Below are 14103 nucleotides of genomic sequence, written 5' to 3'. Positions count from 1 at the left end.
TTTTCAAACATGTTGCTCTTGTTACCGTTCATCCTTTTAGCTGAAAAAATGTAGTAATTGTGGAACAGCTACATACTGTTCAAAAGAATGTCAAAACAAACATTGGAAAAAACACAAACACATGTGCAAACTCTTACATAAAGAATACATTCCGTAAATTTTGGAGGCTTTTCCGGATTAAAATAATTTTATGTTACTTAGACCTATTGTACTCTTCTCAATTAAACAAGTTAAAACAAAATTAAGAAAACATACGACTCTTAAATGGAAACCCTTTTTCTGGTTGTTTTTTTATAGATTTTCAAACAAAACGCCGTGAAATGTGCAAGTTGTCTATCTATTCAATCATCCTAGTCTTTTAACTTTTTTCACTTTATCTATGGTCAATATCTTTTGTAAATTATCTATTATTCCAATTTTAGGTTTCAACAAACCTTTGTTATAGAGGTTCTATACAAGAGGTATATGAAAGAAACGGAGTACAGCCTGACCTTTTTCAAAATTATGTTCTCTGTTCTGTAAAACCTTTGCATGGTCTCTTTGCAGACTTGTCAGTAAAATGTTCGGCTAATTGACGCTACCCTCCTTCTTTTTATGAGAAATTCCAGATCTTCTTCTTCCGATGTTGAACAACAGTAACAGTAAAAAGTAAAATATCAAAAATACCGAACTCCAAGGAAAATTCAAAACGGAAAGTCCTTTATCAAATGGCAAAATCAAACGCCCATATACATCAAAAGAAAGGAAAAGAGTATATCAATTACTGTTTTAATGATTTTTAAAGGCGTGGAGCCACCAAAACCCTTTTCATTTTACTTAATATAATACATCTGGCTTAGAATATGACATCATTTTCCATAAGTCATCTTTTACTGCATAGATAATGTATAACGTAAACAACAGGGCTCAAGATATGTAAGTTAGGGTCATCCTGGGGTTGATTGGGCTTTCCTCAACTCGTTCATTATGCCCGTGTCTGAAGTGACGTTTTGGATTTTAATGAACGAAATATATGTATTACTGTAAATTATTAAGTCGAAGATTTCGTTACCACAAATTACTTACAATCTTTACTAAATTCTTTCTTATATCTACAAAGATTTGGTTTGGAAGATTTGATGTACCTGTAGAAAACTTTTTACAAACGATATAGCACATCCTAATTTACGGTGATGTTGTTTATTGAGCCCGAAAACTTAGAAACGATCCGAGTAAACTTATCGAAGCTTTAAATAAACTTATTCAAAAAGTTTACAAACTTTACACTGTAATTAGATCTTTGAATATTGTTTTATCGGTATAAATTTTACTTATACCGATACCGCCGTAGCGGAGGGGCATTAAGTTTTTTATTAGTTGTTATTGGCTTTGAACTAGCTTTAAGTAAAAGCCAGTACTCTCAGATCTGTACTTTGTGTCTTAATTTGTTTCTTTTAGTTGTTTTTGTGTTTTATATCGATCTGATGAGTTAAACCCTTTTAAAGAGATTTTATAGTTTGTTCTTACGTTGTGCTGTTACACCACTGTCCCAGGTTAGGGAAGGATTAAGCGCTCGCAAACATGTTTAAACCAGTCACATTATGTTTGTGCATGTCCCAAGTCAGGAGCCTGTAATTCAGTGGTTGTCGTTTGTTGCTGCAGATCTTATTTGATTTTCGTTTATTATTTTTCATATAAATCAGGTTGTTAGTTTTCTCGTTTTATTTATTTTACATTTGTCATTTCGAGGACTTTTATAACTTGCTGTGCTCATTGTTGGGGTCGTACGGTGACCTGTAGTTCCTTACTTCTACGTCAGTTGGTCTCTGGTGGAGATTTTTCTCATTGGCAATCATACCACATCTTATTTTTATATGTAGTTGTTTTTTATTGTGTTTTTTGCTTTTACAACATATAGTTTATAAATGACAAATGGTAGGTTTTTACGTGTATAAAACTTGTTTAACCATCCATATTTCGTGACTGTACTAATTCAGTCGATGTAAAAAAAAAAGACAGAGCAGAGCTATAATTTAATAGGTTTCTCCAATCCGGTCTTTAAAAATGACTTCAGAAAAAGATCATTGTTACCAGAGCACCTGAGACCACCCCCGATTTTTGGTGGGGTTTGTGTTGCTCAGTCTTTGGTTTTCTCAGTCTTGTGTTTTCTATGTTGTGTTTTGTATACTATTATTTGTATTTTGGTCCTTTTCTTATTTTGCCATGGCGTTGTCAGTTTATTTTCTTAAATCGACTTATGAGTTTGAATGTCCCTTTGGCATTTTTTTTGCCTCTTATTTACCAGAGAAAAATTTATACATAGGCGGCAATCATATGTTCTCAAAGGATAACAGACATATGCCCATATAAGTCTTTATAACAATCTTGGTGCGATTTGTGTAACAACAGGCAAGACAAAAAGAGCGCTCGATTATTTTCAAAATTGTTATGACCTCGACAAAACCAATGTACCCACTCTGTATGGAATAGCTTACCAATCTTTTTTGCAGAGCCCAGAGCCAGCTTTTACTGTCTTCCTGCAGTATATTGATCGAAAACATGTGTGTGATAAAACACAGCATCCGAATGCGCAATTCGATTTGGCATTTCTGCATCTTTAACATAACAATAAAAACGAGGCTTTCAGATACTGTGACCTTGCGAAAAAAAACGGTGGAGAAACGCCTCTCATTCTTGTAATCTGATGACATTCCCCAGAAAAAACTGACGCAGACTTTAAATTCTTTTGAGATTAAAAAAAAATTGTAACAAAAACCAAAACGAAACAACATGAAAGATACAACAGAATTATGCATTAATATGTAAATGTGGCGAAGAGGCATTAACATGTATGATGGTCTGGCTGGGGTTAACAGAATAGACAATAAAGGGTAAATAAATATAACAAAAATCCGAACTCTAAGGCAAATTCAAAAAGGAGAAGTCCATAAAAATTGACGAAATTAAACAAATAATAGATAATGGGCCAAAAAAAGGAATAGAGAATAATTGGTGGCTAAATTATCAAGAAAAAGAATAATAGTGAACAAAACTTAAAGAATAGTGAAAAATTACCTTAGAAATAAAAGAATACAGAATTGATTATCCCAGGCCCTCATATCTTATTTTTTTTAAAACAAGTAGAAGTATGTTTAAGTAAATTGTTAAATTAATTCTTTCTGTTGTTTATTACCTCTTTGAGTTAAGCAAAATCGCTGATACTAGTAGGCTAGCATAACTTCATTATCACGGACTAAAAGATGTAAATAGGTGCATGTAAAAAACATTGACTAAAAGCATGATAATTTATGTTCAATTTCATTGATTTTTGTCAACAGAGATCTCCAATAACATCCGTAGATGTAAAAAAGAACTGTTCTGTACTTTCAGTATATGGGTTACCATATTTCTGGTCACTAACTGGAAGCGCAGCCCACGTGCAGTCCACATGATGATAAATATTGTCAATGAGAACAGCATTCCACACGTGCAAATTATATTTGTTGTCAATTTTTTCATTATCCAAGATAAAACTGTATCTTTTTACACAACTGTTAAGTCTTATCACCTTTATGTTTTTAAAACTGAAAGGACAAAATATACAAAAACATGAAATATCCAATTTTCGAAGACTAGTTGCAAGACAAAATACTAAAAATATATAATTTTCAAGGAATCCAGATTGTATGAACTACTTATAAACTGCTTTAGCACATTGAACCAGACCATTTTATAGATTGTATGTACAAAATAGGATATTCATTTGATATTGGACCACTTGGATCCATTTTGGTTTTCGTGTTCTCACAATCCAATCGTATATATATTTACTTTCAGGTTATTTTTTTTGGTTTCAAGGGATATGTCATGCTGACCAATCTAATCAAAATATAGATCTCTGATTTTGTTAACCTTATATATATACGAGCACGCGGATTGTTATAGATCTGAATTTTAATCAGATTATCATGCGGACAGAAATATGTATCAATCGTTTTCATGCGGCTTTCTTTAGTTGTTTGCACTGTTCATAGCGTACTGAACAATCTATCAGTTTATATATGCACAAAATAAACCATATGTTTTTGTTTTGTGATTTTTTTACGAGGTACAACATTTTGGCAATATTACTATTAAAGTGTATCTGTAATATATTGAGCAGGTTGATAACTGTTCAATTATCGTCAACGTGTTCCGTGACTGAAAAACCTAAAAATAGAATTAATACCTGCACATGTGTTCAAATAAATTAGCAAAACCCTCTGACGAGCCTCTTTTGCTGTTAAGTATACTGTTGACGTCCGTGCATTGAGAAGTTGGGTCATATCTGTAAAAAGAAATCTATGCATTAAAGATGAAACATGTATTCAACAATGTTCAATAGTGACTGTATAATAGCATAAACGATACCAATTTTACTGCACCAGATACGCATTTCGACAATTTTAAAGTGTCTCTTCAGTGATGCTCGGGGCCAAAATATTTGAAAATCCAAAATATAGTACAAACGTTGAAGATCTGATCAAATCAAAAAGGACCTAAAGAAGAGCCAAAATCGGATATGGAATCAGAGCAGAAAATATAACTTATGTCAGCTATTACGTCTATGAACCACTGACTGGCTTGATTACTTCACGTTCCACTAATTGAGGGTTTTCATTACATATATTAATTAAAGATATAGGGAACTGTCCCGTTTGAGCCTACTCATTTACGATTATAATGCCCTCAGAATTAGCTTTAATGTATATTAATGGATATTATTTTCCTCAGAGGGCCGTAATTGTATATTATTGTATACGCATGCTAACCTCTGTTACTATTATGGGGTAATATGCTTGTTTCAAGTATATCGTTGGGGTGTTGTCTCATTTACGTATATCCACATCTACTAATATTCATACATTTTCTATATATATACCTATTGAAACATTTCAAAAAGTTGAATTCTTCAAAAGTGAGTTAGTCGTTAGAAAGTAATTTAAAAGAATAAAGCATAAATATATACCATTTAATTATACATAAAAAGGATGCCAGGAGTTACCAACAATGGACTGTGCAACAGACGGCACTAACTACTGACGCCCAGCTCCTCCGAGAAAAATAGACCGGCAACCAATTTACGAAGTTGATTCATGAAACAACATGCCTACAGTGCAAACCAAAATCAAAGGAACAGCGCTTGCATTGCTATTCTTACTGTCCAAGTCAGTAAGACTTCCAAGCTAATATCATATGTCGAACACGCTGAGAAGGTAAATATTCTAATTTCGAGAATTCAGGACTTTTTTCTTAAGTTTAGCTACTTATAAATTACCTAATATTGTTCACAATCCATTTGAAGAATAACCTAACACATATTACTTTGTTCTTGGTATTTTGGCACAAGTTTTCTGACAAAATATCTATAGATGTTTCGGAAAGATTCAACTGAAAAGACAAAAGAGACAAACGTACTGTTAGTAGTTATAAAACACTATAAACGGTTGAAAAAAATAACTCTTTCTTTTATTGTAAATCGTCCATTAATTTAGTATTTATACATCCTTGGCTTCGGGTTCATAACAATTATAATGTATTACAGTGTGTATCTTCTGTTTCGAGCCGATGCTGGTGGACCGCTAGTGCCCGAGGTATTCACCAGCTCAATAGTCAGTACTTCGATACTAATATGATTTATAACACATAAATTTGCCGTTGAAAATTTAAGAAATTATTATGAAACTAAGATTCAAACTCCCTTAGCAAAGTTAACCTAAGTTGGAGTTGGCTATCCTTTTTATATCTCTTTTATCATCAGACATGGTTTATAACAACATTTCTTGTATTATAATTTTTATTAACTAAGATCCGAACTTTCTCAGGACCATAGTTTGACCATAAGTTTCTCGTGAATTGTAGTAGTTAAACATCATTGGCTGCCAATTTTAATAAAATTTTTTTGGAGGGGGGTGGTAGGAAATGAACGTCCCTTATGGGCCATAATGAAGTTTAATCTAGATAATCACTTCGGACGCACAAAATTAATAAAGTTTTATTTTCCTTTTCAAGCACTGGGTCGATACTGCTGCTGGTGTACTACTAGTCCACAATAATGGTATAATCAGACATGATGTATAACAAACATTTCTTGTGTTTGTAGTTGAAAACTTTAAGAAACTTAAGATTCCAAGGGAATTATAAATCTATTTAATAGCGAGCCTTACACTGTTCACACGTCAACAATACTCTTACATTATATTTGACTTAGAAAGTACGTGTTTTCGTTAGTCCTTTAAAGTCTTTAAAATTCTCGCACCGAGGAAAAACTGTCATTACAAAATAAAACTTATTTTCAGACCTTGTCATTAATCATTAAACTCATCATATATACCAGGATTAAAATTTTGTATGTCAGACGCGCGTTTTGTCTTCAAAAGACTCATCAGTAACGCTCCTATCAAAAAAGTTCATAAGGCCAAATAAAGTACGGAGTTGGAGAGCTTTGAGGACCCAAAGTTCCGAAAGGTTTTGTCAAATACCGCTAAGATATTCCTGGGGTAGAAAAATTAATCCTTAGTATTTCGAAAAATTCAAAGTTTTGTAACAGGCACAATATTAATGTAATGCACACCGGCAATTATTACCAAAATAGTTTTATGTTCATTCTTTAATACACTTCTTTTTAATTTGTTACGTGACTAAACAATTTGATGATTTTTTTAATTGCAACTAAGTATGTCAAAACCTTTTTTTAGATACCTCCTTCAATTTAACATAAACCATTAATCTTTATACAGTCCATATATCTGCGAGTTAATGAACTATAATTTCGTGAAGGTAAACTATTTTGAAACGTTTTTTAATATTAAATTTACATGAAAAAAACATTAATATTCCATTAATCGTTCAAATATATGAAAACTCATTTCACAAGTTTATTTCTTTTGGCAGAGTAGAATATAAATTTAAGGATATGTGGTATGAATTTCAATGAGACAACTATCCACCAGAGACCAAAGGACGAGGAGGTAGTAACCATTGGTCACTATACGGTCTTCAACAATGAGCAAATCCTATACCATATAGTAAGCTTTAAAGTTGGGAGATGTGGTATGAATGCACCGTACGGTCTTCAACCATGAGCAAAATCAGTACCGTAAAGTAAGATTTTACACGCCCGGCGTGATAAAATATTAAACAATTCAAATGAGAAAACCACGTCCTTATTCATTAAAAACTATAAACGAAAAACAAATAAGACAGAAACCAACCAACGACAACCGCTGAGAAACAGGCTCCACGATGATCTATCGTTGCTTATGTCTACGTCATTTGGTCTCTGGTGGAGAGTTGTCTCATTGGCAATCATACCACATCTTCTTATTTTTATATCCAGACAATACTTTGAGATACTATCATTGTATGATAAGGCTGATATCTGTGTGTTTAAAAATATGAAAAGTCTTTTAACGAATTCATTTCACATGACATGAGATGTGATATGATTGCCAATGAGACAATTATCGACCGGAAACAAAAGGACGAAAAGTACCAACTACATTGCACTGCACGGGCTTCAACCCAGTCAGGATTCTACTTCGTCAAAATTATCTCCCCATTACGCCGCCTAATTTTTATAATCGTAAAAATTGAAGCCATTGTAGTGATGACGCGCTGTCAATTTAGCTCTTGAAAACCGATAAATTTATCCACATATCATCATTACGATCCTTATATGCCAGTTGTATTTTAAAAGACAAATGTATCTACTATCTATTGAACATCATTTAATGTTCTTTTTATGCATTTGGTCAACTTAAAACTATTGTCTGATCGGTTGTCAGGGGGAATTTTCGAAAGTTCAAAAATATTTAAAAAAATTCTAATTAAATATTTCGTAGAAGGGCAGACTAAAAATTTTCAGAGGTTGAAGAGTAATTACCCTAGATAACACACACAAAAAATGAAGTTTTTATGAAGTTATGCATTTTTAAGATCCACTTGCTATAGTCAAGTACTTTTAATAAAGATTTGTTATTCGAACACACCTACTCTGCTGTTATGACTCATTAGAAAGGTATTATGGCATATATTTCAATTTTTGGTACTGTAAATTTTTAATGTTATTATATCAACCTAGAGCCTAAATATATAAAAATAATAGAATCTGAAGCGAGATGATGCATCAAATATTTTTCTTTTATACGTTTTCAAGACAGAATAGTCAACTCAAACACGCCTGAACATAAAAAAGGTGTCTTCGACTTTCTCTTTTCGATGAAATTATTGGCCAATTTTGGGTTTTTTTTCCAAAAAACTGTCGCCGGGGGCAGAGATGCAAATTAATGGTTTAAAAGTTCAATCTTTTAACTTTCTTTTGCATTTTTTTCGGCGGAATTTATGCTTATGCACAAAAAAAGATCCACATGTATTTGCACCTACCACAATCGACTGTTTTGTGAAAATTTGTCTATAATTTAAAAGTTTAAAACAAATATCTCGAAGCTCCATACCATAACTTAAGTAAAAACACATACATAAGACACATAAAATCCTAAATTAGGTACATTCATTAAACTTTCAAAGCCCATAGAAACAGATGTAAACAATTCAAATTTACCAACTTGGCCTTTTTTACCTTCTCTAACAAAGAGTTCCATTTCTTTTGTTTAATTTCAACTGGGTTTCCGCCTGAACCATGAATCGTCTAGTACTTAACCGGCTGTTTATGAAAGATAATTAGTATCATTTGAGGAATTCAAGGCCAATTTCAGTTTTGAAAGGACGATAAAGTACCAACTTCATTGCACCTGCACGGGCTTCAACCATGAATTGTCTAGTACTAACCGGTTGTTTATAAAAGATAATTAGTATCATCAGAGACATATAGTATTATATGTCTCTGGTATCATTTGAGGAATTCAAGGCCAATGTCAGTATTTTCATATTTTTCGTCTTTTACCAAAGATTGTATTCTAAACGTTTCTTTTTCTCTTTATTTTTTTTGCGGGGGGGGGGGGGGGTAGAAAGAAGTCCCACCCACTTATCCCAGATTACTTGTTTGTACTATTATTTACCTGTTCAGCACGCTCATCCGCCTCTTTAATCTCCTCTGTGGATACGTAATCTAAAATGTCGCTGCCAGGACAGTTAATCCTCAGTGCACTTCCGTTTTGGTTTTCGAAGTATTGTAAAGGTACGACAGAATTAACAGAAGTTCCACAACCCATTCTCTTCTATACAATTTTTACTGGTGATGTTGTTTACTACAAAAATAACATCTGTTATGCATACTTAACACGAAGTATACAAAAATCGTTGAACTTGTCATCTGTCAAACATTTGATTAGGTTTACATGTAATATTAAAGGTTCGTTGGGATAAAATCCTATTACAATCACCTAGTTTCATTCAGCTCCATTAAACATTGTTGTATAAATACGAATACATTGCTATAAAATCCAGCTCTGTTCATGTTACGTTACGGTCTTTATTCATTGACTTCGAATAACAATGTGCTTGCCTATAATTGGGTGCTAATTTTGCTAAGTAATTTGAAACAAAACATTAATAATTATATATATCTTTTACACTATTTTTATACGTTTTATTAACTGAGTTGATAATTCTATCAGTCAACGACTTTCGTAACCTTTACGTACAGATTGATTCTAAGGTTGACCATTACGTACTTCCTATAGAATTCTTCTCGACTATCATCAGTTATGTCTCGATAGACTCAACTCCCTGGCTGTTGTTTTTTTTATCGTTAGTATAATCATTATCATTATCGTTAATGGTTATTATTAGGATTAGTAGTATTAACTTTGTCTAACATTGTGATAGGTTTTTTTTCTAATTAGTTCACACTGGGCCCGACAGTAACAATAGGTAACACAGATTAAAATCTGCTGCACACGATTACAAACAAATCATTTGTATTGTAATGGCAAGCGGAATTGTAGATGAAATTCTGCTGTATATGATAGCCGAAAGAATAGTTTCAAATATCAATATGGAACCCAGATCGTATTGTATCTGCCGTACCAATAGCTGATCATATTGTATCTGCCGTACCGATAGCCGACCATATTGTATTTATCGTACCAATAGCCGATCATATTGTATCTGCCAAACCAGTGGCCGTACCAATAGCCGATCATATTGTATCTACCGTACCGATAGCCGATCATATTGTATCTGCCGTACCAATGGCTGTACCAATAGCCGATCATATTGTATCTACCGTACCAATAGCCGATCATATTGTATCTGCAATGCCAATGGCCGTACCAATAGCCGATCATATTGTATCTGCCGCACCGATAGCCCATCATATTGTATCTAACGTACCGATAGCCGATCATATTGTATCTGCCGTACCAATAGCCGATCATATTGTATCTACTGTACCGATAGCCGATCATATTGTATATGCCGTACCAATGGCCGTAATAATAGCCGATCATATTTTATCTACCTTACCAATAGCCGATCATATTGTATCTGCCATGCCAATTGCCGTACCAATAGCCGATCATATTGTATCTACCGCACCGATAGCCGATCATATTGTATCTGCCGTACCAATGGCCGTACCAATAGCCGATCATATTGTATCTACCGTACCGATGGCCGTTTATATTGTATCTGCCATACCAATGGCCGTACCAATAGCCGATCATATTGTATCTGTCGTACCAATGGCCGTACCAATAGTCGATCATATTGTATCTACCGTACCGATAGCCGATCATATTGCATCTGCCGTACCGATGGCCGAACCAAAAGCCGATCATATTGTATCTACCGTACCAATAGCCTATCATATTGTATCTGCCGTGCCAATGGCCGTACCAATAGCCGATCATATGTATCTACCGCACCGATAGCCGATCATATTGTATCTGCCGTACCAATGGCCGTACCAATAGCCGATCATATTGTATTTACCGTACCGATAGCCGATCATATTGTATCTGCCATACCAATGGCCGTACCAATAGCCGATCATATTGTATCTACCGTACCGATAGCCGATCATATTGTATCTGTCGTACCAATGGCCGTACCAATAGTCGATCATATTGTATCTACCGTACCGATAGCCGATCATATTGTATCTGTCGTACCAATAGCCGGTAAAAAAGTGTGTGGTTGGTATACTTTTGTAACAAATGGTCATGATCTTCACATAAAATAAAACACCGTCAAACAGGTAAGTTCATGTCAGGTGAAGTAGGTTTTGATTTTAGAAAGACAGTTTTATTAACATGTAGTACCAATAAAAGTTCAAGTGCAATTAACCTATGCAGTGACTATTTATGATTCAACAATTATCTACTGGCTACAATTTAAGGGGAGCGTGAATGACGTTTGCACATGTTGTTACTGTTTAGTCTCTTATACTACCTCTCTTGAATAATAATCTAGCTCCCATTCCCGTTAGTATATTGTATTTTTTATTTAGCATACTTAGTCTGGTTTCCGACTGAAAATTATTCGCTTTGACATAATTTCTTTTCCAATCCTCCTTTTTTCTCATGTTCCTGTCCATCTTTATTTAAAACAACATTTCACGACAGCACATGTGCAGAAAATCATAGCTTAACAATATGATTGAAACAGATGTTAAGTAGTCAATAATACATAAATCACACGACATAGAAAACAAAAAGACAACTAGGGGTCAATATAAGGCCTTTGACAATAGACATGCGTCTATACAATAAGGCAAGCTCTTAATTACCCGAAGCACTGGAACTTGTTTCTGAATTTTGTTTACCTATATATTTTAGTGGTATATTAAGGTATGTGTATAGGTATAAAAAATTCAGAGACATTGCAAGTGCCTGTGACCTGAAGTCCCAAAAAGTTTGGAATAAATTTAGCAGAGACTATATATATATAGCGGAGATCAATCGTCAAATTTAGACATTACAAAAGACAACCATTGACGATCTTCCTGACTTCGGACAGACACATGAACAGGTGGAGGCTTTAAACTATTTAAAATAATTATCAAGTATTCAGGATTTAAGAAAATTCAAATTCCTACATTTCTCCGATTTTAACTGTATTTTATAGCTAAGACTACTTTTAATCCCCAAGTTATATAGGTGTGTGAAATCATTGTCAGAATGTCCACTGCAAATATTGGTATATGATTACCGTCCACTTTTCGTATACATATTCAAATGTGTTGTTAAGTTTATCAGTTTATTGTAAATATTAATTCCATTCTAAATACTTCCGCAAACCGTGCATGTCTTTGATATGGTTATGATATGTAACCAAAAAATCAACAACAAAAAAATCCCGAGTGTATAATTCTGTGGCGCTGAAAATAATCAGACGTTTTTGTGAAATTTCGCAAAAAACTAATATCTTGACGAAAATATTATAATATTCTATTTTGCATTCACGTTTTCTTCTGAAAAAATGAAAGGGGTCAAGTCAGAAAAAAATTTAAATTTATTAATCATGATTTTTTACAATTGATGCTCCTCTTTTTTCGTTCTTAAGTACAACAAATTATATTAAGTTGCGCTTACCATTAAAATTACTATGAAGTATGCATGGAAATGCCCTGCCTCTAAAAACAACATATTACAATCATTGTTGATAAATCCAAGGACTATTACGTACCTCCTAAGTGTATGAAATCAAATTGAAAAGTTTTATCTAACATGACCAACTTTGTATATATATTATAATGTTAGATTTATGGTGTCTCCATTTACGTATTTACAAAGTACATCACCAGGATTAAATCAAATCTAATTCTGAAACACCTTATCATAAATCTATCAAAGAAATATTTAATTTTCAATTACTGTAAGTTGTTTGAAAAGGTTCGTCTCCTTTTACGTGTCTTGATAAATTAAGGTTAGTTTAAAATTCCTATGTAATTGATTTTTGACGGGAAGTAATTATTTACGCTTCTTTTTTTATTATCATGTTTTCTGATTCAAAATTACATATGAATAAAATTACTTCGGTTGATTCTTGTGTTCGAGGTTAAAAAAAACTAATTATTAACTTTAAAAAAAAATTAAAAAAAAAAAAAATTATTTGTGCTGTTTTTGTCGAGCTTAAATATAAACTATCTATTTATAAAACAAAACGGTTATGAGTACTTGATTTTTTTTACATCCCAACTCGAGCACTGTTTCTTCATATACCATCATTAATTCAAGGACTAGATATATATAATACATACGCAGACTTCTTTTGTTGGTCATTAACACTGATATGTCCTCACTGCAGGGGACATGTTGTCGAGCATTTAAGAAGAGAAAAAGTAAAAAAAAAACCCTAAAAAACTTAGATTTGTTTCTCATATTTTTTGTGAATGTTATATATTTGTGTTGTGTATTGTTTATTTTATATTTTTTAGTAGCAATCTGATTATTTTGGATTTTATACAAATAAATATATTATTCTTATTCTGCAGCAAATTAAGGGGGACATAGTCAAATCGATTGTGTCATAATTCAGCTTAGTATGATCCTGGCCATATCTCCGTTTCGCCTTATCGTCGAGCAGTGAATGAGCCATGTATTATTGTGTAATAATCGTCTTAGCGTTGCCATAAATCGACCAACGCGTACATACATGAAGTTCGCATTCCTTGTCAAGAACTCAGCCTAAAACTGAAATAAAGCCTATTATGAGTACTAATTTTATGTGTTCAATGACAACCTTTAATAAAAGTTTCAAAGCCAATACACCTATAGCCTGGGATCATCACCCTGGTTCACTGTTCAACAATGATTCGAAGCAGAGATTGGGCCAGGATCCTAGGCTGCTGTATACACATACAGGCGCTTGGGCATGGACACCCTTTTCTGTGTAACAGATATTTTTTCAATAGAATATCTTTAAAGTTACAGTCTATCCTCATCAAACGAAGATTAAAATGTTCCCTGTTGTAACATTTGAAAACAAATCTTGTTGGAAACCTAAATCTTAATGCAGTTGAAGGGAAAATATATCTTGATGATCCTTAAGTTACAACTTTTTATTCAGTACATAATAAATGAAAATTTAAATTATTTTTCATCAGCGCAACCTGACTCGTGAAAGTGAGGCTACACAGATCTCATGCAAAAAAGACTAGGTGATGTAAATGCAAGTTTA

General features: G+C 33.2%; 1 protein-coding gene across 2 annotated transcripts; it reads right to left on the bottom strand.

Annotated features, from left to right (window-relative positions):
* Positions 1 to 3281: 3281 nt before the first annotated feature.
* Positions 3282 to 12759, bottom strand: LOC127736483 (kyphoscoliosis peptidase-like). Of its 2 annotated transcripts, none has more exons than XM_052247031.1 (5): positions 12516 to 12759; positions 9039 to 9227; positions 5297 to 5409; positions 4208 to 4306; positions 3282 to 3563 (listed from the first exon to the last, which is right to left on the bottom strand). In XM_052247031.1, exons 2-5 carry the CDS (start codon positions 9189 to 9191, stop codon positions 3311 to 3313), a joined length of 618 nt encoding a protein of 205 aa, XP_052102991.1. In that variant the 5' UTR covers positions 9192 to 9227; positions 12516 to 12759; the 3' UTR covers positions 3282 to 3310. The 2 variants fall into 2 exon arrangements, with proteins under 2 accessions (XP_052102991.1, XP_052102992.1); XM_052247032.1 differs by having other exon boundaries at positions 12610 to 12759.
* Between the last annotated feature and the right edge of the window lie 1344 nt (positions 12760 to 14103).

Source organism: Mytilus californianus, unplaced genomic scaffold (genome assembly GCF_021869535.1).
Source record: "Mytilus californianus isolate M0D057914Y unplaced genomic scaffold, xbMytCali1.0.p SCAF_31, whole genome shotgun sequence".
In the NCBI taxonomy this organism is placed as follows: domain Eukaryota; kingdom Metazoa; phylum Mollusca; class Bivalvia; order Mytilida; family Mytilidae; genus Mytilus; species Mytilus californianus.
Note: the sequence above shows the minus strand (reverse complement) of the source record. Positions and strands in the feature narration are given on the sequence as shown.